Here is a 27841-nt window from a genome sequence, read left to right as displayed (position 1 = left end):
AGAATAACAGCCTAGTCACTCCCATATGCAGGAATTGTCAATGGACTAGGAAGAAGGAGGGTTATAGTTTAAGGAGGAACTAGAGTATTGCATTATTCATGGAAAGGTTAGCAAAATCAGAGCCCCCTGGTGCAAGCTTTCACAAGCCTCAGAGGAATAGCATAAATTGTGACTAGGGTGTGAAATCCTCACCTGGCTCCTAGAATGCCTGACTTTAGAAAGGGCCACCTTTTATCTCAGTTGTAACCACTGCCTGGGTCCTGCCAGTCTTTATATATACATTTCTCTGTTTTGTGTCATTATGCATAAGATAACTTCAATGTACCTTGGCTGATGTGTCACCTAACTTCTTTTTTTTCTTCTATAAGTCTGATGCTCACTTTAAGACATTACATTCAGATACAGCACTCTCTCTGGTGTCTGTGTCTGTTTGTCATCCTGCTGACTCCTTGTCCACCTGAGAACCGGAACCCAGAATTCTCCTGTGGGTTGAGGGACTGACTGAGTCCAGTCCATGGCATCAAGATACAAAGTCAAGAGGATCATAATTTTATAGCCATCCTGGGATACAAAATGGAATCCTTCTCAAAGTAAACCAAGATATAAATAAGCAGTGAAAGCTACTGTGTGTCAAGGAAATACTGAAAAAGAAAAGACATTTGAAAAATTACATTTATTTACCAGGAATACAATATTTAAAACACAGTATGTGGTTCTGTTTAAATGTGTATAATTTATTCAATGTGTACCACAACACTTTTATTAATGGCTGTCCAAAATCTAAGAGTGAAAGGACAAAGAGTCAAAACTTGTAGAATCCAGACTCTAACAGACACTCATTCCACTGTTTTTTTTTTTTTCATTTCCAGAGCTAAATGAAAGCATAAAGTGACAGGACCATGGGACCCCATCTAATTCCTACTCCTGTTTCAGTGGACACTGAGCAAATATTGACTAATATCTCATTAGACAAAAATCACCATCCTTTCCACTGAACATGAAACTTTTTGTTATTTAAGTTTGTTGTTTTATGAAATTTACTGCAAATTGTTCATGGAACTTAGGTTAGTAATAAAAGAACATAGATTGAACTTCAGACTAAAGGAGAAGAATGAAAAAGCTTTCTGTTGTTTGCCCAATGTCACCAAGGTTTTTATAGTGCTTATTTATACTCATCATTTTTTCTTGCAACATCTCAGGTCAACCTTACATTAATTATTCTTCACACATTTGTGCACATTCTTTGGCTTAGCTTTTTCACATAGCATTTATCTCTTTTTCCTAAACCATTTCTCTTCCTCATCAAGAACTTTGCTGCCTCTAAATCTCTGCTAGGCTCCTCCCTCTACATATATATTCTATAAGCAATCCTATCTTTAGCCAAGTCACCTGCCACCTCCTCAGAAAAAGTCCCTCCTATCAGATAGTACAAGAAAATAAGACAGTTATTCTCAGTACACTTACACTCTTCCAAGAATTTTTGTGTCATTTTCCCATACAAACTCAAAGATGCAAAAATTCATTTTTCACCACATTACTAGCCAGTAGCCTTCTGTAATAACACTCATCTTCAGCTTTCTTCAAGAAAGCTTTCTTTCTTTCAGTTTTACCCAAATCTAATTATCAGAATATCTAAAGTGACATAGAACTTAATTTTATATTTGCTTTTTAATATATTCCATTATTGTATTTAGAAACTTTTAGAAATTACAAAAGAAAAATTATAAAAGCGAAAATACCAAGTGCTAAGAAATGATAGTAACATAATTTATTTGACAAAAAGAAAAGATTCCTTTAACAATAGTTAGTAAAATCATTTAGTCAAATCATTTCTAAGGAAGACATAGAAGACCCTAATATTCACATACCCATCCTCAGGACAATGGGGGGAAAAAAACTAACATATTTTCCCTCTATCCTAAATGATCTAAACTGTTGTTTCATTTTTAGTGTGAAAGCACAGGAATCACAACAGACTAATCAATTCCTCTTTACCAAACTGATTTTAGACTCTACAGAAAAGGGAAGCGAGAACAGGGCAAACAGGGCATTTCCTCTAAACCTTTCACCCTTTGGAGAAAGAAAAGAGCTTCCAAAATGAAATCTACAAATGTCTCCAGAAGCTCATTAACTGAATAAATGAACTGCTGTCACTAAGACTACTGAAATCATTATTTTAGGGTACTGCAACATAAGATTTTTGAGAGTCTTAATTGTATTCTAATCAAAGATCCCACAGTTATGCTTAAAGCATAGTTCAATGGAAGAGTACTTGCCAAGAAATCTTAAGCATGAACACACACAACACAAATACACATATACACCAAACACACACACACACACACACACACACACACACACACACACTGGTAAATATATTTTAAAGGGGTACATTAAAAAATGTTCAAAACTTACCATTTCTACGTATAATATCACTAAGTGTTTTATACTTAAATCCTTGTGATTTCTAATTCTACAGTGTATTGTACTGGTAGATGGCTGCAAAACTGTGTTTGTTAACTTTACAATACTGAAAACAGATACATAGAATGGATTTAGTAAATTATACAATAAATTTATTTCTCTACCCTAAAAAGATGATTGGTTAATCATTCTTTACTGTTTTCTGAAATCTTCTCCATAATTAACATAATTTTACAGAATGTTAAAAAGTTTTGATTCCATAAAATACCATATTTATTTGTACTTTGAGTTATTTTAATTATTTCTGCCATTACAATTTTTGAAGATCATGTGTCAAAACCAGGACCTCATGCTAATAGCAAATGCTCTGTCAATGAGTTATTTCTCCAGTCTTCTCCCTGATTGTAAACATCACATGTTGTATGATTTTACTCTCATAACAAATAGATATTCTTCTTAGGCAAACATACCTTTTTTCAAAGTTTTTCGCATTGCAATGTGGACATCCTTATTCCTTAAACTGTAGATGAAAGGATTCAACATTGGGCCTACAATGGTATAAAAGATAGTAGATATTTTGTCATCATCCACAGATGCACTAGAAGGCTTAAGATACATGAATGCTAAAGATCCAAAGAAAATAGAAACAGCTATTACATGAGAGCCACATGTACTGAAGGCTTTTGACCTACCCTCTGCAGAATGGATACTAAGAATATTGGAAAGGATCAAGGTATAAGAAATAAAGATAGTCAGAATGGGCACTGTTACATTAAAACCCACAATAATGAAAACCACCAGCTCATTGATGTAGGTGCTTGTGCACGAGAGCTTCAGAAGGGGAGGTATGTCACACATGTAGTGATTGATGATGTTGCCATCACAGAAGGTGAGTCTCAGCATGCAAATGATGTGTGCCACAGCACCCACAGACCCCATCACAACCACACCCATCATCATGAAGTGGCAGACCTGATGAGACATGGTGACCTGGTAAAGCAGGGGCTTACAAATGGCAGCATATCTGTCATAGGCCATTGCTGTCAAAATGTAGCATTCATCAATAACAAAGAAGGCAAAGAAAAAGAGCTGAGTCATGCACTCTGCATGGGAGATGATGTTCTGTGTCACAAAACTCACTAACATTTTGGGGGTTATGACAGAGGAGTAGCAGAAATCAACAAAGGAAAGGTTAAAGAGAAAGTAGTACATGGGCGTGTGCAGGTGAGGATTCAAAACAATCAGAACAATCAAGCCCAGGTTCCCCACAATGGAGACCACATAGATTCCCAAGAAGAGGAAGAAGAGAGGCAGCTGGAGCTCCGGTTGCTGTGTCAAGCCCAACAGAATAAATTCTTTCACCGAAGAGTCATTTCCAAAACCCATTCTTTCTTAGGTCATATCTGTAAGAACAGTAAAACTAGTAACATTAAAATGAAATCCCAGCCCTCTTCAACATTCCACATTAACATGAGATTAGGAACCAGAAGAGAAGAATAAAATCAATATTATATTTTTAATGCCTTTGCTGTCCATATCTTACGGGAGTTGCAGTACAGAAACAACCATAAATATATTGAAGCCATTTCTTAAGGAATAATATTCACAGAAGCAATGACCATATTGCCTCTGTACTCTCTCAGTTCTACCTCTATCTTAACCATCTACCTCCTACTTCTGGTTTAGTGGTAATCTTAAAAGAGAAGAGAAAAGGAACATCAAAGGCTCACTGTATTGTTCAGAGATAGTTATGTGGAAAGAAAATCATGCATTCAATTCAATATTTACCTTTGTATATGTGATCTCAGAAGTGACCTTACTGACTCTTCTGTACTCTCACAAAAGGGCAAGTACAAGTGACATGGATGAACTGTAAAGGTGTATAGCCCCGGTTACCAAAAAGACAAAATACAAAACCAAAGGAAAACAACAAAACCAAAATCAACAAAAACAGCAAAACAAAAAACTTTTCTCTTTTTATTGGTTTGGCTTTTTGGTGGTGAGGAAAATTAATTTTGAAAGTTAATCAAGAGCCATCATTCCTCCAGGTTCTGAAAAGCCATATTTCTGGATCATAACTTCTGGTTGTGGCTTTTTCTAAAATGCCTTCTCTATCACACAGGTTGGAAACTAGCACCTACTGATGTCACAAGAGCCAACTGGTAATGACCCAAGAGGGTTTCATAAGTTGGTAACCTTAAAGGCCTGAGTAAAATATGAAAATGGTATGTTTCCCAGTTATTTGCCCCAGAGATCAAACTTTATAGCTATAGTACTTTCAAATTAGTTAATAGTAAAAACAGTTACTTGGAGGTGTACAGTATTGTTTTGTTTTATTGTTACTCTTTAAAATTTTTATAGACATATACCACGTGTTTTGAACAAATTCCTCCATTATTTTCCCCTGCAATTCTTTCTCCCTCTATTGTGCCACTATTCCCTCACAACTTTTTCTGTCCTTTTCTATTTATAATTCTTTATTTTTTTTTAATTTTTTTGGTTTTTTTTTTTTGTTTTTTGTTTTTTTGTTTGTTTGTTTGTTTTTGGTTTTTGGTTTTTGGGTTTTTTTGCCTATAGAGTCCCCTCACTACTGCCAATATGTGTACAAATGTAGGGCCACCCACTTAGTGTAGGTAGCCTCTCAGGGGTTGCAGTTTTGAAGAAAAAAAGTTACTATGTTTATCCTATGCACCATTCACTATAAATATTTCCTTAGCTAGAGGTGGAACTTCATAACCACATCATCCCTTCCTGCTTGGGTCTTGGCAGGCTTGATCTTACCCTGTTCTCATGGATGCTGTTGCAACCACTATGACTTCATTTGAGCAAACAACCAGTTGAGTACTGAAAACATTTCTATAATGTAGTCATCTATCACATCTGGAAATTACAGAATTCACAGCCCTACTTATCTTAGGTGTCTGTGACTTGGGAGACAAGTATGATGTGGAGGTCCCATTTAGGAGTGAGATCTCACAGTCTCTTGTTTTCTAACTGTTGACTATCTACTCTTAAAAGTGGCATCTATGAGGAAGGTTTTAGAGATGCACTAATCTGTGAGAATAATAGAAAGTCATTAGGGGTCACTTTAATGCTAAATCTGCACCAGTGAAACAGTCATAGATATTTCCCCGGGACCTATGACATATATACTTCCCAAGAACCACGTTAGGTATGACAACTGTCTGTTTTCATGCATGGAATTCTTTCAGAAAGTGGTTATTCTCTCAGCATTTACACACATATTTCACTGGTGGATGTCCATCCAGTTTTGCTGTTAATGCAACTCTTAGGATTCAAACCTGGGTAAAACTGATTATTACTTTTCTCTTTTGAAAGAATTTATAAACTTCGCAATGTAAAAGCTGGACAACACCAGAATCATACCCCAACTTCTTACACAAGACATGAAGAACTTTCAAGTAATGATATATGCTGTTAACTCTTTAACTCCATTGAAGGCTTGAGAAAGAGCTGTCAGGAAAGGATTCATTTCTCGCCAACCTTTTAGTCATGCTAAAGAAAATGAGTGCCTGTGATGAGTTTACATCATGCAAGTAGAATTATCATAAGTTCTTCTCAGGTCTGCATTTTATAGTTAGTGGCTCAGAGTTTGGGATTGTATGCATGGATATGTGACCTAAGTCAATTTTTTTCATATATAAAAATGTGAGTACAAAAGAAAAAAAAAAACATATAGCTACACACAGATTTTAAAAAAGAAATCTTGACAATAGAAAAGCCAATTCTAGGTAGATGCAAGAACTTAATTTCTGTATGTCACTCCTTGAATATGTGGTGTCTTCTGCAGTAGGGTCTAATTATTCATTTTGGGTACTAAAGAGCATTGGCAATAACCTGCAATATTGAGTGTTGTTGGAAACTAATGGGAAACAACTCCAAAATATATAGTCAACTCCTGGTTCTGGGTTTTGTTTTGTTTTGTTTTGTTTTGTTTTGTTTTGTTTTGTTTGCCTCTAATATCTATTAGAAACAGTCTCTTCCGATTATAGGGCAACTCCCTTTAAATTCTTTTTATACATGAATATATTTTGAGAAGCTTGCATAATAGTGGGTTTACACATGAATTTTTCAACATTCATTAGCATTAGTTATGTCTCTTCCAACTCCTCCTCTAGTCTTCCTTGTCATCTTCTGCTATCACCCCCATGGCGTCCTCCATTATTCCACATTCTTCCTTCAAATCACCAGTGATCCACTTTTACGTAATTTATTTTTTTACTGCCAATTTGAGCAGTCTCCAAATTAAAAAAAAATCATGAAAACCTCTCACAAATACATTGGACTCTTTATAATTTTCATCACTAGATGAAATTTTATGTGCTCCATTATAATGCCTTCTTTCATAGATATCACACATACTTCTTAAACTAAGCCCATAATGTCAAAGTTATTTTGACCATTTCCTTCAGAAGCATTTAAAGCAATTAAACCTGATCTAGGTAGAGGTGCTCTACAAATATGTGTAACGGAATGAATAAATGAGCATCCTTTTCCAGATCCTAGCAATACATTCTACACACAATATTTGTTCCATAAGCAAACACTAGTAAGAGTGTCAATGCTTTTATTCATAGATAAGAATGTAAATGGGGATGAAATTCATAAGGCATGTAGAGTCGCAGGTATGTCCTAAACCAACAAAGTGAACTCTAAATCAGAGATTCTATAGCTCAGAAAAAAACTATAGATTCTATCCTATCCATTATGGTCCCCCTGATATTCTGGAAATGCTGAGAATTCCTAATTTGTTTTCTCATACATCTGTAGCATAGATAGAGATCAGAGGAAATTTGGAGCAGTGTAGTATAAATAAGGTCTGAAGTGCCAAAATCAATGTTTTCTTCATTTTGGAATGTCACTGGATCTCATTAAAAGTTTGTATTTGCCAGTCAGTAGTGGCACATGCCTTTAATCTCAGCACTTGGGAGTCAGAGGCAGAAGGATTTTTGAGTTCAAGTCCAGTCTGATCTACAGAGTGAGTTCCAGGACAGACAGAGCTATACAGAGAAACCCTGTCTCAGAAAAAAAAAGTTTGTATTTTTGTGACAAAAAATTAAAATATCTATAGCACTTAGATTAATATGGTCAGGAAGTACTGGGGAAATGACTAGCTCTAGAGAGGAAAGTAGTATGAGCTGCAGAAGCAATTACAACAGGCAATGAATCATAACAGAAGACAAGCTAAGAGTCAGGAAGCAAGGAGGAAAGGAGCAATGAAGAAGAAAATAAAAAAAAAAAAGAAAGAAACGTCCCTGAAAAAAAAAGTAATGCTACGAGATGTTATGATATAAAAATAAATATATGATAAATAATCAATGATAGATAGATAGATAGATAGATGATAGATAGATAGATAGATAGATAGATAGATAGATAGATGATAGATAGATAGATAGATGATAGATAGATAGATAGATAGATAGATAGATAGATAGATAGATAGATGATAGATAATACAGATAGAGAGATAGATGATTAATAGATTAGATGATAGATAGATGATAGATAGAAAAATGAGACAATAAAAGTGAGGATTCAACAAGATTTCTCATGAAAAGAATACAAGAAAACACCAACAACAAAACCCACCAAGACACTGGCATAAGGGCTGACTAAATTGTGGTGTTACCACAAGCAGAGGTTAGAAAGTGTGACTTGGTCACATTCAGTCTTGAAGAACTATATATGAAAATAGTAGTTTGAAGTAAAGAAATGTACAAAGACTAAATAAATTCAGAAACAAATGTCAGAAAATGAGAAGTACATGTCATTTCTCTAGACAATAAAGCATAGGATTGATGATAAAATAAAAAACTGAAAGGAAAAAAAAAGGTGAAATGCCCCAATTGCAGATTTTTCTATTTATATAAAGAAATATAGCAACTGTTAAAATGAATCTCAATTATTCCTGACTCTCCAAAATTACTAAGGGACCAAAAATTCCTTAGGGCAAACTTGAAATGTGAACTGCAGAACATACATCCCTTGAAGTCCCACAGTGATTGGGACTTGGTTGTTCATTAAAATATGTTCCGTATAAAATGATAAAGAACTTGTTTGCTTAGTTTTATTTTGTTTTTCATTTTTAGTCATTTCTCTCCAGTAGTACTTCCAGCACTGTGAATGGTAGTCATTAGGAGCGAAGCTTCTACTAGCTACCAGCTGGATACAGCATTTTTAGTGGTATAAGTGGTTTCAGCAATATTAGGTTGTTGAGGGAATCCGTAGGGTTGGCCTGTTATGTTTGGGGCTGGAGGGTCTCTATAGGACCCTTTTGTCCAACAAGTTAACAAGATCTAACCATTCCTAGCACTAGAAGATTTAGGTGGTGGTATAACATGTCGATTTGAGGAATTATGTCTCTCATTATATTGTGAATTCTTTTAAATATCTTTCCTATGTTTTGGTTATTTGAGTAGGTTTGGCTTCAATAAACTCATGTGTTTGAATGCTTAGTCCATAGGGAGTGGCACTGTTAAGATGTCGGGCTGTAAGACCCCAACTCAATGTATTTCTTAGACCCCTAGAAACGAAGCCCAGCATGGAGTTCTTTGTTCTTTCACCTTCAGCCTGAGAGAACTATGACCACAGGGTGACCTACCAGGCACCTGACCCATAGTGCAAGGGACCAAGAATGTTTGCCAAAGATAGCCTGTAACCTTTCCGTGAGAGATGAGCTATAATTCACCATCCCCATTTTTATGATGTTTACTCAACTTCCCCATTCTTTGTGGTCTTATCCTCCCCTCACTTTACAGGTTATTCTTTTTTTTTTTTTTCTTTTTCTTTTTTTTTTAAATTAGGTATTTTCTTCATTTACATTTCCAATGCTATCCCAAAAGTCCCCCATACCCTACCCACCCACTCCCACTTCTTGGCCCTGGCATTTCCCTGTACTGAGGCATATAAAGTTTGCAATACCAATGGGCCTCTCTTTCCAATCATGGCTGACTAGGCCATCTTCTGATACATATGTAGCTAGAGACACGAGCTCCGGGGGGTACTGGTTAGTTCATATTGTTGTTCCACCTATAGAGTTGCAGACCCCTTTAGCTCCTTGGGTACTTTCTCTAGCTCCTCCATTAGGGGAAAAATTCCTGAATAGAACAGCAATGGCTTGTGCTGTAAGATCAAGAATCGACAAATGGGACCTCATAAAATTGCAAAGCTTCTGTAAGGCAAAAGACACTGTCAATAAGACAAAAATGCCACCAACAGATTGGGAAAGGATCTTTACCTATCCTAAATCAGATAGGGGACTAATATCCAATATATATAAAGAACTCAAGAAGGTTTATTATTTAAAAACCCTCGACTGCAACTGCTGGGGGTCAATTTCCTTTGCCCCTGTGTGGGTTACAAGCTCGACCTCAGCATGCTGATTCCCGAATAAACCTCATGTGATACTGCATCAATAATGGTTTCTCTCGAGTTATTGGGGCGTCGGCTCATCCCAGACTTGAGCGAGGGTCTCCCTGAAATGGGAGTCTTTCAGGGCGTTATTGGAAGTGGTGTAAGCTTTTAAAAAAAATTGTCACTGTGGAGACAGGGCTTTTAAGTCTTAAATGTTCAAGCTATGTCCCTTCTGAAACAAACCCTGTTCCTGTCTGCTGCCTGCAGATCAAAATATAGAACTCTTGGCTCCATGAACATCATGACTGCCTACATGCTGCCATGCTTCTTGCCATGATAAAATTGATTAAACTTCTGAAACTGTAAGCCAGACCAAATTAAACATTTTTCTAAACCACAACCAAAGGGTACACATGGAGGGAACCATGGCTCCAGCTACATATGTAGCAGAGGATGGCCTTGTTGGACATCAAAGGGAGGAGAGGTCCTTGGTTCTGGGAAGGCTTAATGCCCCAGTATAGAGGAATGCCAGGACAGGGAAGCAGGAGTGGGTGAGTTGATGAGCAGAGGGGAGGGGGATGGAATAGGCGGCAAACCAGGAAAGAGGTAACATTTGAAATGTAAATAAATAAAATATCTAATTAAAAAAGGGAAAAAGTTGTCTTATTAAGTGGTTCCTTGGTCATGGTGTCTTTTCAGAGCAATAAAACCCTAATGTAGACAGAAGGTGGTACTAGGGACTGGAGCATTGCTGTGATAGGCCTGGCCATGGTATTGTTTGGAGTTTTGTAGGCTTGAATTGTTTGGAGTTTTGTGGACTTTGAATTAGAAAACCAATAGAAGGTGTTAAATGCTGCTTTACTGATGGTAATTTGAACTATGGTAGACTGGTTCAAGAGGCTTCAGAGAAGAATTTTATTTTGTTGCCTAGAGATTATTCTTCTGACATTTTGGTAAATAATGTGACTGCCTTTTGCCTTTGTCTTAAGAGTCCCTCTGCCTGAAGCTAATGTGAAGAGATTTAGATTACAAAGAAATTTATATTACACCTCAAAACAATGGGCTCTCTCCGGTGGCTCACTCTTAGAACGAGTGTTTTGATCAAACACAGCAACCTGAGACAGGAAAAATTAAAAATTTATAGTTTAAGGATTAAAGGGGAACCAGGAAGTGGAATGGAGCTAAATTCTGTGTTCAAGGAGATAAACAGATTAAATTTACTAAGTGGAATTAAGGGAGTGGAAATGTTGGATAAGACCCTAAACAGCTAAACTCCTATCTTCTGAAAAGAATATTCCCCAAGGACACTGCCATCTGTTCTAAATTGGCTCACAACATCGCTCACTGGTTTGAACCCCATAGACTTGCGTGTTTGAATGTTTGTTCTGTAAGGAGTGGCACTCTTAGGAGGTATGGCCATATTGGAGGAGGTATAGCCTTGTTAAAAGAAGTTTGTCACTGTGGAGGTAGCTATGAAGTCTTAAATGCTGAAGCTATGTCCAGAGTGAAACAAATCCAGTGCCCTTCAGCTACCTGCAGATCAGAATGTAGAACTCTTGGCTCCTCTACCATCATGTCTGCCTGCATGCTGCCATGCCATTCTCACCATGATGATAATGGACTGAAGCTCTGATATATAAGCTAGCTCCAATCATTTGTTTTCCTTACTAAGAGTTGCCTTGGTCATAATGCCTCTTCAAAGCAATAAAATGCTAATATTCAGGACATATTCTTGTTCCTTATAAGGGGTTGTGAACCCCTTCAGCTCCTTGGATAATTTTTCTAGCTCCTTCAGATTTACAGCCTCATAGAAGAAACAACAATATGAACTAACCAGTATCTCCAGAGCTCCCTGGGACTAAACCACCAATCAAAGAAAACACATGGTGGGACTCATGGTTCTACCTGCATATGTAGCAGAGGATGACTTAGTTTGTCATCAATGGGAAGAGATGCCCTTGGTCCTGTGAAGATTATATATATGCCCCAGCATAGGGGACTGCCAGGGCAAGGAGGCAGGAGTGGGTGGGTTGGTGGGTAGGGGAAGGGGGGAGGGGTAGGAGGTTTTCAAAGGGGAAACTAGGAAAGGGGATAATATTTGAAATGTAAATAAATATCTATTTTTTTTAAAAAAGAACTATTTAGGAACCGCTACCATAACAGGTTTCATAGAACCTTTCAAAAAGCCTTTGGTATTAGTTGCCTCTTTGCTTGGAGTTAGCCACCACTACCTCTTTCAAGCATTGTGTGTTAGTTCTCTCTTACCACATATTCTGAGAATGTTAATGTACTTTGATTAGATCAACCCTCATTCCTTGGCCAATTCCTCTTAAAGACTGACACATTCCCTTCTCAAATTTGTTTTTGTTTTATAACGCATTGAATCAAATCAGTGCTCTTTATATGTGCATGGGAGAAGGGCCAACTATTTGAGCATGGACATCCTAACAGAGCTATCTCTTTGAAGAAAATAGACTTATTCTTCCCTAGAAGTCCTATTTTGTGACATAGCAACATGAAATGTGGAAGTCAGAGGGGCTCATCACCCCCTAACTGAAGAACTATTGAGAGTTAATAGTTCTTAGTGAAGAGAGAGTACATTTGCATTAAGGAAATAACTCCTGCTGAGAGCCAGTCCAGGCCTTGACAGGATAACCCTAGAGGTGATAAAGAGTCAGTGAGGGACAATTGAGTCAGACATGGTGATCAGGGGAATCTTACAGCTCTGATTGAATAGCAATCATGTTACTTCTTTATTTACACAAGTTTCATAGAACAGAGACAAACTAATGATTATCCAACAAGTACAGATTAAATCACTTTTTCTCCAGACAGATATTCAATTTTTCATTATGTGCCCAGGGTTACAAGTTCAGTCAAAATTAGAAAGCACAAATAGAACAAATTTCATTTTTATTATCAGCCCTATAACTCTAACTAAAAGAATCCAAAGAATGTCTCTGCCAAAGCAAACACATTTATGGTATGATAGTCTGCTTTTAAACTTTTAGTATTTGCAGTTTTAAAGCACTCTAGACAAATGGAAAATATCTGAATCTAATTGGACATCACAACCATGCATGTCATCTCACTACTTTGTGTGCCTTTGCTAAATTGAGCTAACAAGTTATGCAAGCACTTGTGAAGAATGAAAGGAAAGGGACGAAGAGTAAGTGATGAAGGCTTTGGACCACTGTGAAATTACAACACTTAAAATATGAGAGAGAAATAACAGACTGGCGGAGGAAACTCAGATGTAGAGGGAAGTTCAAGAATGATTTATGTAAACTGGGCATGGTGGCCTTTAATCACAGCACTCGGGAGGCAGAGGCAAGCAGATTTCTAAGCGAGTTCTAGGACAGCCAGGGCTATACAGAGAAACCCTGTCTCGAAAAACCAAAAACAAACAAACAAAAAGAATGACATATGTATGGTTACAGGAAGTCTTTAAAAAGACTCCCTATCAGAGGAAACCTATGCTAGGCAAAAATAGTAAGGCCCAGTATAAGCCATTCACCATAGTGAATCATTGTCTGGCTCATCTCAAAGTAACCTGAGCCCCTGCTGAATGTTATGGAATAAGAGGAGAAGCATGAGCTACAGCTCATCAAATAGCTGGGTTTCTCACAGCTACTTCTCATGACATGCAGCTGAGCAAGACTCTCTAAGACTGCCATAGTCAGCCTCCAAGAGCTCATGGCAAGTTCTCCTTGTTTCTTAATTTTATTAGTTATTATTTTTCATTAATGAACATTTCTATAGTTTTATTTATTTTAAAATTTTTCATACAATATACATTGATCATCTTCTTTCTCACCCTAATTCCTCCATTACTCCCTACTGACCCAACATCATGTTCTTTCTCTATTTCAAACAAAACAAAATTAAAAATAACCCAAAAACTGAGGTTCAATTTGCTTTGAACCACTACACCTAAGAATAAAGATTTATTATTTTCCCAAAGAGATTATTTTGGTTTTGCTCAAAAAGTACTTAGGGATGTTTTTTTATTTGGTTTGATTTGGTTTTTGGTTGTTGTTTGGTTGATTGTTTGGTTGGTGGGTTTGTTTTTTTTGACAGGTTTTCTCTCTGAAACAACCCTGTCTCCTCTGCCATTCAATTTCTAGACCAGGCTGGCCTTGAACTCAGAGATATCCTCTTGCCTCTGCCTCCTGAGTTCTGGGTTTAAAGACATACAAAACTACCATGCTAAGGATATATTTTAGTCTACTATTTGATTCAACAAACCTATTTTAATACCATGGGCTATGTTCAATTAGTATTGCTTTTTGACAATTCTGAAAAGCACTTAGTGCTATTCCTCTGCCCTTTAGGATCCTCTTAGGGAGTAATATCAAGAGATAATAGGACCTGGGAAATACTTACAGAAAATGCCTATGAAAGATACAGTAAGATAGATTAGAAATCAGTGATGATGCCCTGTAACTGCTGGAGCATCTCAGAGTAAACCTACCTTTGCAGAAGTACTTCAGTCCAGACAAGAGTACCAGTCATAGGCTGACAGTAACTGTATACATTACAGGTCCTTCTCTTGATAAGGAGCTAAGCAGGATTGTCAAAGGCCAATGTTGAAATGATTAAAATAAAATCTAAACTTGTTTATAACTAGTGGTAGCATAATTTACCATATTTTACTAATAATTAATTATAAGTTAAGGTTTTTGCTGTTTAATATCCATAACTACATACTCTGTTTCAAAGTGTTGTATCCCTTTATATAGAAATTAATATAAATTTTACAATATGAACAGTCCTCTATTTGTTACAGTACAGAGATAAATATATAGGTATGTGTGTGTATGTGTATATCTGTATACATGTGCATATTTCTGTATAATCCTATTAATCCTGGCTAGGCAAAATAACATAGAATTGCATATGCTCTCTTCATTGCTTCAGAAACTAGATGTCTTAGGGTTTCATTGCTGTGAAGAAATGCAATGACCAAGACAACCCTGATAAAAGCAAACATGTAATGTGGGCTGACTTACAGTTTCAGAGATTTAGTCTGTGATCATCATGTTCAAACCACTACATTCCACATGCTGACACCCATAGGCTTATTTAAACAAGTCTATGGAGTGATACCTAGCCATTGCATAATGCAAAATACATTAAGTCCAACTTCAAAAGCCCCCATACTATATCACTGTCTCAATAATGTTTAAAAGTTCAAAGTTCAAAGACTCTTCTGAGATTCATGCAATCTCTTAACTCTAATCCCCTATAAATTCAAAATATAAAAGCAGATTACATACTTCCAACATCATAGGATATCCATTACTGTTATAAACCATCATAGTGAGGAAATACTAGACCAAAGGAAGACCAAAACCCACCTGGGCAAACTCCAAATCTTCATCCCATGTCTGATGTCCATTCCTTTCATGTTTGTTGACTACAACACAATTCTTTCTCTTGGGCTGGTTCTACTGACTATTAACAGCTTTCCTCAAAAGGTATCTCAGAGCTCTGGCATCTGTAATATCTTGGGGGTCTCTAGGCAATTTCAACTATACAACTTCTTGTTCCACTGTCTAGAATCCACACATGATCTTCTGGGATCCTCCAATGAATTGGGTCACTTTTCCAGATCTGTCTTCTGTAGCAACCTAGGCTCTGACTGAATCTACTCCACTAGTACTGCTGTTCTTGGTGGCTATCCCATGGTACTTCCACCTCTAATATGGTGAGGTCTTCTGCTACAACAGGGCTGCACTTTCACCAATAGCCTCTCATAAATTCTCTTTATAGTGCCAAGCTTCAACCTTTTTGTATGATCCCTTCGGTCTTGGACCATCAACTTACACAAAGCCTGCACCTTCACCTATTGCCTCTCCTGGCTTCTCACAGTGCCAAACCTCAGTTTCTCTCCATGACCCCTTCATGCCTCCAAAAGGAGTATCACAGTACCATATCAAGGTGCTAAAATAATGTCTACCTTTTTTGTACTCAGAAAACACTTTCCAGAAAATTTCACCTCAGTGATGCTGGTCTCTTCTTAATCACCACTAATTTCATAGCTCCAGCCAACCAACATCAGTTTTCCCAGTAACCCCTTCTATTCTTGACTCTAAAGCCAGAGCCACATGTCCAAAGCTGCCAAATTTTGCTGCTTGCTGGGGCTGGAACATGGACCCCTTTTCACCAGTTTTCTGTTTTCAATGATTTCTTTTCCTCCCTAAACTTGCCAGTCATGGAACTTGCTCTGTAGAGTGACTTTGCATGACTCTGTGTCCTGAGTTCAGGGATTAAAGGTATGTACCACCACACCTGAAGCAATGTTTTTCTATACCTGAAATATGATCTGTACCAGGATGGTCTTGAAGTCAGATATTTGTTTTGTCTCCCAGGATTAAAGGCTTGTATCACCATGCCTGAACCTAAGATTTTCCTTAATTGCTTCTCACAAGGTTGTTATAAGCACTGTATTATAGTCCCCTGAAGATATATTCAAATTGACCAGCAAGAATAGCCATCAAAATGGACCCCTTGTCAATTTGACATAAAATAATATCTCTGACTGTTCAAACAAATCACAATAACTAGTTCAATAAGCTTTTCTGGGTAGGATCTTGTACCATGGTAACTACTCCCTTAATTTCATTTAATATACTTGAACATAAGATATAGCTCCATTCTTTCCTAGCACACCTTTAATCTTTGAACTGTACATTTTGTATTTTACCTTGCTCAGCTTGTGATTCATGATCAAAATTCTCTTCATAAAAGATAACCAATGGACAGGGTCTATGCTAGACTTTTTTGAGACTTTCTTTGACAATGCAATTAGTCTGAATCTCTTCACCTAACCTTCAGGCAGACTCGTCAGACAAGGGTAAAAAGCAGCCAGATTCTTCCACAAAATACTACTATAGCTATCTCTAGAAAGCATAATAAAATTCTTCTCCTCTAAAACATCCCAAAACAAGTCCCCACAGTTCACATCACCCTCAATACAACTTTCTTCTGTACTCTTACTAGTATAACCCATCAAGCCCCACTTAAAGCATTCCCATGCGTTCTTTCCTAATTCAAAGTTCTAAAATTGACACACCTCCAAACAAAAGCATGGTCAGGCTTATACAAACAATACTCCAGTCCCTGGTATCAACTTTTGTCTTAGTTAGGATTTCACTGCTGTGAAGAGATACCATGACCAAAACTACTCTTATTAAGATAAACATTTAATTAGAGCTGGCTTCAACTTCAGAGGTTCAATCCATGATCATCATGGTGGGATGCATCATAGCATGCAGACAAATTTGGTGTTGGAGAAGGCAGGAGTTCTACATCCTGATCCACAGGTAGCCACAACAGGGAGGTCTTCGGCAAGCAGCCAAAAAGATGGTCTGGTTCACATTGGCCAGACTTGAAAGTATATATGAGACCATAAAGTCCTTCTTCCACAGTGACACACTTTCTCATCTAATATTGTCACACCTCCTAAATGTTCAACTTCCCAGGGGTCAAGCATATTCAAAACACCATACTAGGCTTGATGGTTATCTCAGAGGCAGATATCATATAGTATAGATATTCTAACTTGTTGACAGCCATGAAAGTCAAAACAGTAAAACAAAAGGACATGATAAGAAAGCTGTGGTTCCACTGTAAGCTTAGAATAGCTTATCACAAACACATTATATCATGTTTATGCCTAGAGCAGATAACATGAAGATAGTAGTAAGGATGATTCTGCAAAAGACCTTAATGTACAGGGGATAAATCTATTATTACACATTCATTAATATAGTAATGACTGACATTTTTCCAAATGAGCAATAATAATAAAGGCCATCAATGTATTACTGCCCAAGAGAACATAGACACTTATTTTGAAATTGATGAAAAGTGAAAGAAATTGATGAAAAGTGAAAGAAATTGATGAAAAGTGAAAGAAATTGATGAAAAATGAAAGAAAGAAAAAAACTGAAACAAGATCATCTGAAAGAAAATGATAAGACACATATTTTGAAAATTTAGCTACTGGTGTAAATCATACATCAAGAAAAATCAGTTCTTCATGTGAAACACAAGAAAAGTGTAGTCCTTCAACTTCTTTACATGTTTCTATCTATAAATGAAATACATTTCTCTGAAATTTCATCAAAGCATCCATAAGTGCCATTTCTACATCCATGATACACATACTATAGATTATAATGTTGAGGATGAGTATCACATCAGTGTAGAAACAGAAAATAAAATCCTTGGTCTATAGATCCATATGAATATTTAAAACACTTGAATGCTGTAAACTCAATGAAAACATAAATTGAAGCAATGTGAAATCTACAAATACTGAAGTCTTTTGATATTCTTTGCATGGATTTGATATTTAGAATGTTAATGAAGATGAAAACATAGGAAATAAGGATGGTAAAACTGGGGACTGTGATATAATACACCTATCAGAATTACCACTATTAACATAGGTGGTGGCTCAAGAAAGTTGAAGGAGGGTCAGAATATTAAACAATTAGTGATTGATGGCATGTCCTTATAGAAAGACACAGCCTGTGTGGACAGAGCTTCCAGCAAACCTAATTGTTGTGTCCGGCCAGCAGACCACAACCTGGGTTCTAGCCTGGAAATGCATTTTGGAAACCTGGAAGAGAAGAGGGGCTAGGGGGCGAGAGAAAGAGATGTAGCCAAGACAGTTACTCTGATCAAAGCTCAAATTTTATTGTTGCCACACTAGTTATGAAGGAAGGGGGAGGGGACCAGATTCCCGCCGAATAATCTCTGGTCCAGTAGAAAGGTGCACGTGTGTGGCTCCGCAGGTTCCAGCAGTGGGCGTGGCAGAACGAATGAGCAGGAAGCTCCACCCCTGAGCAAGCAGGTTTCAGGCTGGGGGAGGGGAGACTACACCTAATCACATTGGAAACAAAGGACAGAAAAAAAAAAGAAGAAGAAAAGAAAAGAAACAAACCTGAAGGAGTGGGGTGACTTAATGGACCAATGAACTGCAGATGGCTACATGAAATCATAGGCCATTGAGGTCAAGGTGTAGTATTAAAAGATGACAAGAAAGAAAGAAAGAAAGAAAGAAAGAAAGAAAGAAAGAAAGAAAGAAAGAAAGAAAGAAAGAAAGAAAGAAAGGGAACTAAAGAGAACTGGATTGAGTCACACCCCACAAAAGAAATGGCATTCTTCTCAAAGACAAAGTTCATGAGCATTTTGGATCTGGGGACAGAAGAATAGCACAGATCAATGTAGGACAAGTTGATTAAATTTAAATCTGTATACTGTGATAAAGGCAGAGGGCCCTGTTGTACTTCATTCTCATATTCAAAGGGCACTGCTCCCCTGATACTATTCACTTCCTCTGGCTCTTACAGTCCTTCTGTTCCATGTTTGAAGATGATGCCTGCACTCAGGGTGAAGGAGTGTGATATAAAAGTACCATTTACAGCTTATTGTTAGTTGTGACTCAGTCATCCCTTCTTGGCTCTACCCTACCATCTCTATAACCATCAAGTTAAATCCTTTTGGAATGTACTAGCTATCCACTAGTTTCCACCAACTCAGAGGCTAATAATGACAGCAGATAGACTCTGAGGACAATAATAAAGACATGCCATCTTCTTTAATCTCCTAATAATTCTGTGGTATTTTAAAGGAACTTTGATTTGTGACTTTCTTTTGTTCTGTTCTGATAGAGCCTTTATAAAATTGTTAGGACATTACAGCGTGGCATTCGAAGCAACCTGCATCCATGACTCTGAGTTCTAGTCGATCCAGAATAAATGATCTTTTTGAAGTGAAACATTTTTTGCATTGGTATCACTCAATATTTAACTTGCAATACTTGTCCGATAACCTAAATTGTTCTTTTCTTTAAAAAAAATAGCTCAGATTGAACCCAGAAAATAGATGCAAATATTTTCTGGACTTCCTGATGTTTCGATGCACCTAATTTTTACAGTTTTGAATTCTAAGTAAATACTTCAGCTTATCTTTCTTTGGGTTGATGCGAAAATCACTACCTTGAATATCATAGAGGTGAACAATATAATATGTATTACCTCACTCTGCTTTCTGGAAATATACTGATTTACAGGTTGTAGTGATAGTGGTTGCCTGAGTAGCTTTTCATTGATTTTTGCCAAAAGCATAGACTCTTCAATTGGGTCTCCCGATTGTTAGTGGGTAACAAAACAGGATTTAATTTTGACATCTTGGCCTTGTATTATAGGTATGCCCTCTGCTACCTTGCTTTTGCGTCAGAATTGTGTTTTCAGATAGACAGGCTAGACAATCAGATATCAGTAGGAGTTTCATACATGCCAAAACTTGCTCATCTCTCTAGTCCCTTCCCATGGCTAAATATGCAATGTGTAACTAACATAACTCCAAATTTTACAGAGGTATCATAATCCACAGATTAACAACTACCAGAAGGAGCTTAAATTATCCCTGAATTAACATACTCATTTCTGGACACTAGACACCATCTTGCTTCACTGCATATATTTTTTCATTCCAATAACTTATCACTTATGCACTGGGCTTCTTTCACAATAGCCAATGTATATGGACTTTGATCCAGTGAATAATGATGACTTATCAGAAAAAGATATTAGTCATCACTAAGCGTAAACTTGGTATGTGTATATTTTGACTATTAAAATGATATAACTCGGTGTGTACCTTCCCTGCCAGAGAAGTGCTTGCTTCCAAAGAGTCATCTGACCCCTGGATTCAGGTGCTATTGCCATTTTTCCTCTGGTGACTCTTTAAGGTGAAAAATGGAAGTAGAAACAATAAAGAAATGACAAAGGGAGAGACAATTCTGGAGATAGAAATCTTAGGAAAGAAATTGGGAGTCATAGATGCAAGCATCACCAACAGAATACAAAAGAGAGAAGAGAGAATATCAGGTGCAGAAAGATACCATAGAAAACAAGGACATAACAATTAAAGAATTACTCAGGAGAGGCCAGGACTCAGAAGAATCTGAGTTTCTAAGACAGGGTCTTACAGTCCTACATCTCCACCCAGGAGGTGGGGCTGAATCTCACCTCTCTGTTCACCTTCCCCACCAGAAGACAGCTTGCCTCCAGGAAATGTCTGACACCAGGACTCAGGTGAGATCACAATTTTCTCTCTGGTGACTCTTAAGGTGGGTCCACTCAGGAGTGCACAGGCTGCAGAAGTCACAAAGCAGCTGAGACAGGGTCTTACAGGCCTACATCTGCAGCCAGGATGTGGGGCAGTTCCATGGCCCTCTGTGCCCTGATCTTGCCAGGAAAGTGGTGGTCTCTCAGGAGTTTTAACACAGGCTTACAGACTCAGAGCAGGAACAAGCTCAAGCCAGAGACACCAAGAACATCTAACACCAGAGTTTACCAGATGGCAAAAGGCAAACACAAGGATCTTACAAACAGAAAACATACTACTTGAATAACCCAATATGCCAGAAAAGCAAGATTCATATTTAAAACCATATCTCATGATGCTGATAGAGGATTTTAGGAAGGACATTAATAAGTCCCTTAGAGAAATACAGGAGATCACAGCTAAACAGGTAGAAGTCTTTAAAGAGGAAACACAAAAATTCCTTAAAGAATTACAGGAGAACACAGGTAAACAGGTAGAAGCACTTAAAGAAGAAACACAAAAATCCCTTAAAGAATTAGAGTAAAACACAACCAAACAGGTATAGGAATTGAACAAAACCATACAGGATCAAAAAATGGAAGTAGAAATAATAAAGAAATGACAAAGGTAGACAATTCTGGAGATAGAAATCTTAGGAAAGAAATTGGGAGTCATAGATGCAAGCATCATCAACAGAATACAAGAGAGAGAGAAGAGAGAATATCAGGTGCAGAAGATATCACACAAAACAAGAACACAACAATTAAAGAAAATGCAAAATGCAAAAAGATCCTAACTCAAAACACCCAGGAACCCCAGGACACAATGAGAAGACCAAAGCTAAGGATAGTAGGTATAGATGAGAATGAAGATTTTCAAATTAAACGGCCAGTAAATATCTTCAACAAAATCACAGAACTGTATATTGAACCCTCCCTGCATCCCTGCATGAAGCCTACTCTATCATGATGGTTGATCGATTTGAAGTGTTCTTGGATTTGGTTTGCAAGAATTTTATTGAGTATATTTGCACCGATATTCATAAGGGAAATTGGTCTGAAGTTCTCTTTCTTTGTTGGGTCTTTTTGAGGTTTAGATATCAAAGTAAATGTGGCTTCATAGAACGAATTCAGTAGAGTACCTTCTGTTTCTATTTAGTGGAACCATTTGAGGAGTATTGGAATTAGGTCTTCTGATAGAACTCTGCACTAAACCCATCTGGTCCTGGGCTTTTTGTTTGTTTGATTGGTTGGTTGGTTGGTTGGGAGACTATTGATGACTGTTTCTATTTTTTTAGGGGATATGGGACAGTTTAGATCGTTAATCTGATCTTGATTTAACTTTGGTACCTGGTATCTGTCTAGAAGATTTTCCATTTTATCCAGGTTCTCCAGTTTTGTTGAGTATAGGCTTTTGTAGTAGGATATGACAATTTTTTGGATTTCCTCAGATTCTGTTATTACGTCTCCCTTTTCATTTCTGATTTTGTTAATTAGGATACTGTCTCTGTGCCCTCTAGTTAGGTGTCACAGAAAGGTTGAAAATTTTATTTTTACCGCTGTGTCACTTGCTTAATTCTACCATAAAAATTCTTTAAATACTGTAACCAACGGAATGGCCTAAACAAGTAGAGATTATTTTATTGACGCTCCAGAGGCTAAAATTCCATCATCAAGTGGAGGTTCTATTTCTTCTAAGACTTCACTGTTTGGTTTAGAGATGTTTGTGCTTTTGCTGTGTTCTCACCTGTGCATTCCTATGTGTATGTTCATTCCTGTTCTATATCTGTCCCCATCTTTTTTTTAAATAAGGACACTAGTTATATTGGTTTAGGGCCCATCTTAACATTGCAAATTTACTTATATGAGTCTTAAACTAATAGCATCATTAAGAGTACTATTACAGTCAGTCCACTGTCCTGAGGAATAGGACATCAACAAAAGCTCCTGCAGGAACACATCTTCATGATAACCACTAATCTGCAAAGAAAGTGAAGACTGTGGAACTGTTCTAAGACAGCAATATCAAGATTAGTAAGGCTTGATCTTGCATTTCAAATCACTAAGTGACAAAGGAAGCTGTCAACCTATACTGACATGAAATCACATACTAGTTAGAATCATATTAATAGAATCAAATTATATGTATATATATACTCCTATTTTACACATAGCTCAACAATTTATCCTATCTTCATAAAGAAGGCTTTCAATATATTCATCAGCTTGTGCATGAGTCTCAGACATAATGACCTAGATTGCATGACTTCTGGTTACCTTGAATTCTTGGGTATCATTGCTTTGAATTAACTGAACAAATAAATAAATGTATAAAAATGGTACTATTTCTCTAATAAAGTCCTTTCAAAATAAACTCATGAGTACTGGTGCTTGTCTAGCATGGAACACACAACATTCATTCCTAGTAATACAAAAAGCATGTTTCTTTAACTATTAATTATTTTCTTTATATGCTGATTCATGTTTTACATGAGACAAATTTTATTTGGATTCTATATTGAAGTTTGAACTGATCTTACAATTGAATATATATAAATATATATATATATATATATATATATATATATATATATATTTCTTAATATCTTAAATGGCCCTGAGTTAATTCCAGGTATGCATTAACATAAATTCTCCCTTAAATCAAATACAATGACAATGACTCCAAAAGCTATGATCAGTTGCTTACATAAATATTAGCAGTAGCAGTTATGTGGAACTGCCAGCATGCCATCATCAACATAGAAGTTGTAAAGCAGTAGTAAAGTTGTAAAGGAGTAGTAAGTAGTGCATGTTACAGTCTTAGTACTCAAAAAACAAAGTCAAGAGGATCATAATTTCATAGCACCCCTGGGCTATGCAACAGAATCTTTCTCCAGTCAAAACAAAACATAAAGAAGCAGTGCAAGACTTTTAAGTACTAAGTACACAGTAGCAAGACTTTTAAGTACTAAGTACACAGTAATTTCAGGAAAGATAAGTGAAAAAAGTTATGCTTATATCTTTTGCATATAATATTTAAAACACAGAATATAGTACTTTTAAAATTTGTAACATTCATTGTGTACCACAGCAGTTTTAATATTAGCAGTGAAGAATCTAGGATCTAGAGGTCAAAGACTCAAAACTTACAGAATCCAGACTCAAAACCAGACTAGTTCTCTGGTCTTTCCATTTGACACAGTTTCCTTCAGGGGAAGGGATGAGATGTGCTTAGCAGTCTCCCACCTAATTTGTGTTGCCACATCAACTGACATTTCACTCTCACTAAGTAATTTTTCAAGTATGTGTAAGTAGTAGTAGTAGTAGTAGTAGTAGTAGTAGTAGTAGTAATAATCCCACAGGACATGGAAATTTTTGTTATTTAAATTTTATTTCATGAATTTAACTACAGATTGGTTAGAAATGAATACTGACTGGGCTTCAGAATATGGAGGAAGAAAGAAAACAAAGTCCATTGTACGATTCATATCATCTTGGTTTTTATTGTACTTATTGACATTCATTCTTATCTCCTTCAAAGGACCAATTTAACTTCATTTATACTTGTATGCACATTCTTAGGCTTTACCTGCTTCCATACCATTAGTCTGCTTCCCATAAGCATTCCAAATCATCACAAAAATTGTTCCTGAATCTGACACTAAGTTTGCCTTGTCCCTCTTCTGAAATGTTCAGTGGAAAACCCTGCCTTCAGTCAGGTCACCTGCCATCTACTCAGCAAGAACCCTTCCTAGCAGCAAACCCAAGATAAGAAGAGAATTGTTCACAGTAAAATGTACAACTAGATTTGCTCAAGACATTGTGTATCATTTTTCTAAAACAATTTAAAAGAAACATTATTTCACCATCGTCCTTCCATGATAACAAGGATCTTCACTTTTCTTCAGAGCTGTATATTTTTAAAATATTTTAACCCCCATTCCAAATATAGACAAAGCAAACCAATAAGAGGAAGACTCCCAAAAGCAGGCAAAAGAATCAATGATACTCCCACTCCCACAATTAGGAGAGCAAGCTAAGAACCACAACACATATGCAGAAGATCTAGTGCATACCCTTTCTTAGCTCCATGCTTGCTTGCAACTTTAGACTCTGTGAACTCTTATGTGCCATGATTACTTGATTCAGTGGGCCACATTTTCTTTGGGTCTTCCATTCCCTTTGACTCTTGTTTCTCCCGTCTCCTATTCCTTGGGATCACTAAACTCCTCAGAGAAGGAACCAATGAAGACCTCCAATTTGGACTCTTTGTACATACTGTCTGACTATAATATTGTTTGAATAAACAAAAATCTTGATGTCCCAAATAGGATACATGCTCTGGCTATGTTTCCTACTTTAATAAACAGCATCACTGTATGCAGAACTCTGAGACAGAATGAAAGTGAAATTATCAAATGGAAAGAACAGAGTGCTAAGGATATTATATGATTGATTAAGTAAAAGACAAATTTCCTCTACCAATAACTAGGAAACTTGCTTAATAAAATTGTTCCAAATAGAGACATAGCATGTACATAGATTCACATACCCACCCTCAACTTCATGAGCAAAATATCTAATAAAGGTTTCCTTTCCCATCATTTAACTAAATTGTTTCATTTTCAGTCTGAGAGTGCTAGAATCATAACAGACTCATCAATAGAGAAAAGTTCAGATTGGAAAAAGAATTTCCCATCTGTCCTTCAGGCATTGAAGAAACAAAGGAACTTTTCAAAATCAACTTGCCTACAAATATTCTCAGAGGGCTTTTAATAGTATAAATAAGATACTGTCCTTAAGACTACTGAAATAAGTATTTCAGTGGCACAACACTCTAAGATTTTTAGATGGGCTAAAAAAAAACTTTCCATACTTGTGCTTAAAATGTGGCTCAGTGATAGAGCACTTATCTAGCATGCAAGAAAGCCTAAACATGAACTCCCACATAAACTGCAAAAGTAGAAAAAAATGTTTAAAAAATCTTGATCTTTCCATTACAGAGCACAATATCATCCAGTACTTTGTGCTTAAATCTTCATGGTTACTAAGGCTAGAATGTACTAGACTAATAGAAAGCTGCCCAAAGTTACTATTGTGTTTTTGATACTGAAAAACAAAATTACATATAATTTTGGAAAATTACAGAATAAACTCCTCTCTTTACCATAAAAGACTGATGGATTAGCTTCCCTTCACTGTCATTATTTCTGAAATTTGCTCAGTAATAGACTTAAATTTGCATACTGTTAAATAATTTTAATTCTAGATTCCCACCTCAAGGTTTTTATTCTTGTTTTTATGTTATTTCTGTTGTTTTAGCAATTAATACTTTTTAAGACTGTAGAGCAAATCTAGGGCCTCGTGAATATAAGCAAATGTCTGACAATGAGTTACTTCTGCAGTCTGCTACTAGATGTAAACATCATATGTCCTAAGATTTATTTCTTTAGCAATTACACATTCTATTTAGGTGAGTATCTTTTTCTTCAAAGTTTTTTTCAGTGCAATGTGGACATCTTTATTCCTTATACTGTAGATGAAAGGATTCAGCATTGGACCCAGAATGGTATAAAAGATAGTAGATACTTTATCTTCATCCACAGATGCACTAGAAGGCTTAAGATACATGAAGGCTGCAGCTCCAAAGAAAAAAGAAACAGCTATCACATGGGAGCCACAGGTACTGAAGGCTTTTGACCTACCTTCCCCAGAATGGATGCTGAGGATGTTGGAAAGGATTAAGGTATAAGAAACAAAGAGAGTCAGGCTGGGCACTGTTATATTGACACCAACAACAATGAAAAGTACCAGCTCATTGATGGAGGTACTTGAGCAGGAGAGTTTAAGGAGAGGATGTACATCACATACGTAGTTATTGATGATGTTGCCATCACAGAAGGTGAGTCTCAGCATGCAAACTATGTGGGACAAGGCACCAGCAAAGCCCATCACATACACACCCATAGTCATCAATAGGCAGACCTGATGAGACATGGTGACCTGGTAAAGCAGGGGCTTACAAATGGCAGCATATCTGTCATAAGCCATTGCTGTCAAAATGTAGCATTCATCAATAACAAAGAAGGCAAAGAAAAAGAGCTGAGTCAAGCACTCTGCATGAGAGATGATATTCTGCTTCACAAAACCCACCAGCATTCTGGGGGTTATGGCAGAGGAGTAGCAGAGATCTGTAAAGGAAAGGTTGAAGAGAAAGTAGTACATGGGGGTGTGCAGGTGAGGATTCAACACAATCAGAACAATCAAGCCCAAGTTCCCCATCACAGAGACCACGTAGATTCCCAAAAACAAGAAGAAGAGCGGCAGCTGGAGCTCTGGCTGTTGTGTCAAGCCCAGCAAGATAAATTCTTTCACTGAAGAGACATTTGCTAAAGCCATTTTTCCTTAGATCAGATCTGTAAGAACAGTAAAATTTGCAACATTAAAATGAAATCCCAGAACCCATCAACTGACCACATTAATATGAGACTAAGAACCAAAATCGAAAGATAAATTCAAGCTCACAATTCTGAGTCTTGTTTACTACATTTTATGAGAGTTAAGATAAGGAAATAACCATAAATATATTGAATCCATTTCCTAGGAATAATATTCTTGGAGGAAATGACCATTATTGCCTCTGCAGCATCTCGGTTCTACTTCTACCTTGATGGTCCATCTCCCACTTCAGGCTCAGTGGTAATCTTAGAAAAGACGAGGTACATCAAGGCTCACTGTGCTGCTCAGTTGTATTTAGCAGGAAGAAAATCATGTACCCGTCCAATCCAAAACTTACCTTTGTACTTCGAGTCTGGACAACTGACTATAATGACTCTTCTGTGCTCTCACGGGAGGGCAAGTACAAATGGCACCGAGGAGTTATAAAGGTGAATAGTACAGAGAAAAATATTTTC

At 36.9% G+C, this 27841-nt stretch overlaps 2 protein-coding genes and 1 pseudogene across 2 annotated transcripts; all 3 read right to left on the bottom strand.

Annotated features, from left to right (window-relative positions):
• Nucleotides 1–2880: 2880 nt before the first annotated feature.
• Olfr887 (olfactory receptor 887) lies at nucleotides 2881–3810 on the bottom strand. Its single transcript, NM_146423.1, has one exon. The coding sequence runs from the start codon at nucleotides 3808–3810 to the stop codon at nucleotides 2881–2883; it is 930 nt and encodes a 309-aa protein (NP_666634.1).
• On the bottom strand, nucleotides 17900–18556 carry Olfr886-ps1 (olfactory receptor 886, pseudogene 1; annotated as a pseudogene).
• Olfr885 (olfactory receptor 885) lies at nucleotides 26397–27326 on the bottom strand. Its single transcript, NM_001011739.1, has one exon. The coding sequence runs from the start codon at nucleotides 27324–27326 to the stop codon at nucleotides 26397–26399; it is 930 nt and encodes a 309-aa protein (NP_001011739.1).
• Nucleotides 27327–27841: the final 515 nt, after the last annotated feature.

This window comes from Mus musculus, chromosome 9 (genome assembly GCF_000001635.26).
Source record: "Mus musculus strain C57BL/6J chromosome 9, GRCm38.p6 C57BL/6J".
Classification (NCBI taxonomy): domain Eukaryota; kingdom Metazoa; phylum Chordata; class Mammalia; order Rodentia; family Muridae; genus Mus; species Mus musculus.
Note: the sequence above shows the minus strand (reverse complement) of the source record. Positions and strands in the feature narration are given on the sequence as shown.

Excerpts from the sequence above, each read along its gene's own strand:
- Olfr887 (NM_146423.1), bottom strand. The coding sequence starts at position 3,810 with ATGGGTTTTGGAAATGACTCTTCGGTGAAAGAATTTATTCTGTTGGGC.
- Olfr885 (NM_001011739.1), bottom strand. The coding sequence starts at position 27,326 with ATGGCTTTAGCAAATGTCTCTTCAGTGAAAGAATTTATCTTGCTGGGC.